This window comes from Metopolophium dirhodum, chromosome 2 (assembly GCF_019925205.1).
Source record: "Metopolophium dirhodum isolate CAU chromosome 2, ASM1992520v1, whole genome shotgun sequence".
NCBI classification, from domain to species: domain Eukaryota; kingdom Metazoa; phylum Arthropoda; class Insecta; order Hemiptera; family Aphididae; genus Metopolophium; species Metopolophium dirhodum.
The window spans coordinates 3,198,178-3,204,177 of record NC_083561.1 but is presented as its reverse complement, the minus strand read 5'-3'; the positions used below and the strand labels follow the sequence as shown (position 1 = coordinate 3,204,177).

The following is a 6,000-nucleotide window of genomic DNA, read 5'->3' as shown; positions in this document are numbered from 1 at the left end:
TATTGTTGCCCATCACTATAATATTAAGTAAATAATAATAATAATAATAATAAAAACATATTAATAAATAATATAGGCAGTATAGACACATATGACAGTAATCAGTTACATGCATAAAAGTTACTCAACTCTGTTACATTTGTAACTTGTAATGATTAATCTATTTACACTCTAACAATAACATAATTATTTTGAAGTAACATTAAAATGTAGCTCATTATAATTTTAACTGTACCCTTTTATAAAAGATACTTAATATACATATACCAGTTAAATTTAAATAATTAACATTGTTTTGTATTTTAATTATTTTTTAAACCATTTTTAAATTGTATTTGTGTTAAGTGTTTAATAATTTTGGAGGTAGGTCGATAACCAGCAATACCATGTTATAAAATATTAAAACAATATGATATTATACAAACATTCAATAATATTTTTTAGGCAATGTATTTGAAAATAACTACTCGGGTTTGTAGTGTTCAAAAACCTTCCCACACATACACGTGTTTACAACCGTTCCAATCATACCGTATCAACCCTACTGACCTTACAAGCTAATGACTTCAGTCGCCGAAGTCTTAATTCAATAAAAAAAAAATAAGTAATGGATACGATGAAATAATTTGATTATTTTTACTAAAATACTGCTAAATTTGTAAATCAAAATCTGAATTAATTATTAGTTTTGGTTAAACGTTGTAATAAGTAATGTTTTATATTTTATTTTTTATTGTATAAATATAAAACTATTTGTTTGTAACGAATGATTTATAATGTAACTTATAACCAGTTACTTTGAATAAATGTAACTCATAGATGGATACCTAAAATAGAGTAACTTGTATTCACTTACATTATGCACTATATAAACTTGTATAAGATGACTATAAATAAATAATATTAAACAATTTTTATTCATGGGACAATAATATTTTTTCAACCCACTTACTCCTGAAATACTGATATTGAAATATAGTTACACTCAAAACTCATTCAGTGACAACCAGGGGCGTAATAAGGAGGGGAGGGGTATTGGGAGGATACATCCCCCCAAAACTTATTTTTACTGCTAACATTTTGATCAAAGTATTGATAATGGCCATTTATGTTTGCTAAAAACATATATCCCCCCAAACCAAATTCCTAATTACGCCACTGGTGACAGCTGATAACTGCTCAATGTATAGTAAGGCATTACCCACCCACCAATTTTTTGGCAGTGACACTTGTCCAAAAAATTGACTGTCGTGCTGCATCTATATTAAGCTAGTGGTACCTGATACCTAAGTACTAAAATAGATATATATTTTTTATATTTCATAAAATTTTAATATTAAGTAGAAATTTTAGGCATCATGTAATAGTTGGTTTTTTGTCTAATACTTATACATAATATGTTTTGTATTATCTTTAAAATATAGGGATAATATATCCTAAGTAGTAATTAAAACATAGAATTTAAGCTAATACTAGTAAAAATTTAATGGTATATGATATTTACAAAAATGTTTAAGAAAAAAGTACAAAAATATTTTTATTACATTTTTGTATATCCTGGATGGATAATTTATCCTCACTTTTTTAACACTTATGAATTATATTATATTATTATTATATTGGTTGTATTTTCTTTTTCATGCTAATACCAATAAATAAAAGTTAAAGACCTACTAAAAATATTTAAATTTATTTTGTATACACTGTTCTTAAAAATAATAGATTATTTTATGAAAATTATATTTTCAGATTAAAAAAATAACATTAAATTTCATAATATTGATTACATAGGATATTAATTCAACTGTTATAAACCTGTAATTAATAATTCTTAATTAAATAAAACTAACTAAATTTACTAGTTTTCAAAACTATTATTATTTGTTTAATAATAGGTTCATACAATATTATTTTAATTTGGATTTGATTCATTAGTGGCACATTTTGGCAGTAGGTGGGAAATAAGTATCTACTAGTCTCTTTTAGCCATGTGCCACTAGTGAGTTAAATTAAAATAACGAGCGATAAATTATTGCATTGGTATTGCCTATAGCCTATCTTAAGTGTTATTGAATGTATGACAAGAAGTATAAGTAAAACATAAAACTAAAAACATAGTTCAATTAATCAACAGTAAAACCCGTTTTCCTTGGTAAATATAAAAAATTGGTAAGAATGACCAAAATCTTGTGGCTTTAGCACAAGTATATAATATTATAATTGTTTATGCGTAAAAATATTGTATAAAAACCACTATCTTAGTGATTCAATGATGTTATGAACTATTAAGTTTTTTATAAGTATTTTGATTTATTTATTTAAACAACTCTTAGAGGGACAAAATATAATATTTTTTAAGCCTCCCAACTCAATTTAGTTGTGTTCTATCTTTAATAATTATTTAACACAATAACATTTTATTTATAATTGTGTTGATACTTAACATTGAAGTATTTGCAAATCATATTTAAATACTTGCATTTATCAATGTATATACCATAATATGCAATATACATGGTTAAATTAAATTATTAAATGTTTAAGGTTAGGTTAACCAAAAATGTAGTTTGGTTCATTATGGAGAAAATTAGGTGTTTTAGAATGGATGAATAATTACATAATTCAAGTACCTACAAAGACAAATTTCCATTATAAAATGTACAACCTAATAGCTATGTAATTTCTTGCAGTTAGTAAAATGTTGGTCATTTAAATGTATCAAAATAATAATAACTTAAAAATTAGATCATTTATTCAAATTGAATACTGTAAATAAACATATTTATATTGAATACATTTCAGTCGAAATATAAGTTCTTGGAACAAAATTATAATTAATTACCTATCTATGTAATAACAAAAACAAAATTTTTTTGAAACAAAGTTATAAGACATTTTAAGTTGTATCTTATGATTAAAATTGACCGATAGGAAAAATTGTTGAAAAAAAATGTATAATCAAGTCTGTTTAAATTGGTCACATTATGATTTGCATGGTAAAAGTCTTACTCACCAAAAATGAATTGTTGTGCAAATATCAAAAATAAATCAAATAACATATTTAATCAGTACCAAAATATTTTTGACCAAAATGGTTGGGCGCGATGTGATAAAGTTCTGATGTTAGTATAGTCATCTAAGCATAAAAGTTATAAACATAATTTAATAAATACTGATAATGTAAGATTTATAAGGGTTATTAAGAAATAAAACAAACCAATGGGAATGCTGTGGTAATAGTTTGAGCAGCAATAGGTGTAGTGAATAAGTTTGATAGAATTATATTGTCTTCAGCCACTCGATGTTCCTTTAACACATTCACTGCTTTTATAACAGTATTTCCAGTACCTAAAAATAATGTATTATAATGTGTGTTGTCTGGGTAATATGTCATTAATGCATTACTTACTCATTATTGGATACATTAATAAAACTTTCCTATCAGCTATATCATGAGGAAATTTAGCATAAACTACACGAGCTTCATGGGTATCTGAATCTGACTCTACTAATATTTTACCAATACGTATCGATCGACAACAGTCTCGCAGACCCTAAACAATCAAACAATGATAAAAATTCCAATAGGTTTCTGGAAGTATTAATAAATTCTTACTTGCTCCATAGCCTCTCCACTACGCACAATACTGACACCGCAGTTACCTCTTTGATATTTGGTACCTTTGTAGTAATTACCGGTAGGTGTCATAACCATACAAGTATCAAATGGTAACTGGTTTAAGCTTTCTTCAATGACAAGACGAATTAGACGATCAGCATAAAATTTGAAATCCGTTCGACTTGTATTTCTGTGGACCGTACGAACGCTTAGTTCCATAAATGCATTCGTATCGGTACCACAAACTTACTTGTCTCTAAGTATGGTCTGCAGTTCCCGGACCTGATCATTGGACCGCAACAGCTTTAATTTAGGACCAAACTCGCAGGATGGACTAGTAGAATTTACTTTCTCACATTGAGCCGACATGGTTAGTAAAAAACTGATCACTAAATGCAAACTTGGTAGAGGAATTAAAATGCTGCAACGCTTTCAAAATGAGCTAATATTGTATGAAAAAAAAATAATAAATAGATGATTCTATACCGTGTACTCAATAATTAATACGTTTACCAATTACCTACGAAGTTTTTGTGTAATAACTAATAATACTAAATAATAAATATACTATAATAGTTTTTAAATAATTGATTGTCTTGCACTCTTGTCTCTGATACATAACCTACAAACGGCATATATCTATGTTGTTACTAGAGGATGATATTGCAAACGAAATGAGCGCCAAATTTTAAAAATATGGTATTATCAACCAATGTGATACTATTGCACTTATACTACATATTATATCATTTATCATCAAGTTATAACTTACTTGTGTAGTTATAAGTTAGTAATTATAGGTACGTATTTGTTTGTATGCTTGGTTATAGTTATTACAAACCATGGTTGTAGAATATTGTAGATATTGTAGACGGACACCGAAATATTGATACACCTATATATTTAATAATGGTAAGAATGGTTATATTTATATAGTGCCGTATTTTATACTGTTCATTTTTTCACAGGTAAGTCTGTTATGATCCAGCTAGTATTATATAAATGTGAAAAAAAACATTGCCATTTACGATTTACAGCAAAAACACCTAGTTGTATTAAAACTAAACGAATTATATTTTGTTAGTTCATAAAATAGTAAGTTATCCTCAGAATTGCAAATATTTTGATTTAGTATATTGTTGATGTTTATATACCCCCTTGTCACCTTTATAAGAATACCTCCAAAATAATTTTCACGAGCTCTTATAATTTCAAAAATAACATGGATATGCACTTTAAGTATACTCTGTTCAAAAAGTCACTTCAAGTTAAGAAACGTAGTCGGCTACGACCAGTTTTTGTCTCGGGCCACAGTCAGACTATATCCGTTTGTTCCCCACCCAGTTAATTATCTGTATACCTGTCGTATATTATTTCCACGCCCATGCACACATGTCGGCCGCCGACTACATTTCTTAACTTGAACAGAGTATAGGTTCTGCACTTTAGTACTAACATGATCTTCTCGGAATAATTTTTAAGTAATTACAATGACTTTTGAATCATTACTTTTAAAATGTCAAATGTGTACCTACATTAATCAACACTTTTTACACTAATAAGATGTAAATATATAAGCGCGCAAGAGCAAAGTTATATTAAATAAGTGTTAATCGTCACATCTATATTCCGTTTCTTTAAATCTTAATCTAGTTTCATTTATTGCCTTTATGGGTTTTACGGTTTGTAGGTAGCTAGGTACATTTTTATTTTATAATTCCTAATCACACATTTTGCGTTTCACTTAATAGTTATTAAAATACATCACTCGTTGTGTAGGTACCTATATGGACCTATTGTAGTATTGTATTACAATGGCTATTCAATTGCGACAAAAATTATTTAGAATACATCCACAACAAAGATTTATTAACATTAATAACTTATGTATTTTTTTAATGAGCTGATAATAGATTAAAATATGATAATTAAATTACATTTATCACGTTCTGTGAATTTTTTTACTCTCTAGAATCTAGATGAATTTGTTTTCATATTATGCTATAAGATAAATTCAGTCTTGTTAAGAATACTTTTCAAATGTATTCAGAATACGTATTTAAATACTTGGTGTAATTTGTATTTAAAATACGTATTCAAATACTTTCTTTTAAAAGTATTTAAATATAAAAACAAATACCTTTTAAAAGTATTCAAAATACTTACAAAAATACTTTATTTTAAAATAAATAAATGAATAATTAATAATCAATTCAATGACTATAGTCGACTACTCGACTATAAACACTACTACCCACGCCATGAAGTACTATTATTGAATAGTTTCTTTAATCAAGCAAACCAATTACCAAACCCTCTTATGTATCCCTCCATTTATTGTGTTTATTGTAAATAAGATTGTAATACAGATTGTAGGTACA

General features: G+C 26.9%; 1 protein-coding gene across 1 annotated transcript; it reads right to left on the bottom strand.

Annotated features, from left to right (window-relative positions):
• Positions 1-2,724: 2,724 nt before the first annotated feature.
• LOC132939473 (uracil phosphoribosyltransferase homolog) lies at positions 2,725-4,232 on the bottom strand. The gene is made up of 6 exons (XM_061006650.1): positions 4,140-4,232; positions 3,870-4,061; positions 3,617-3,809; positions 3,410-3,554; positions 3,218-3,348; positions 2,725-3,136 (listed from the first exon to the last, which is right to left on the bottom strand). The coding sequence occupies exons 2-6, from the start codon at positions 3,986-3,988 to the stop codon at positions 3,062-3,064; spliced, it is 663 nt and encodes a 220-aa protein (XP_060862633.1). The 5' UTR covers positions 3,989-4,061; positions 4,140-4,232; the 3' UTR covers positions 2,725-3,061.
• Between the last annotated feature and the right edge of the window lie 1,768 nt (positions 4,233-6,000).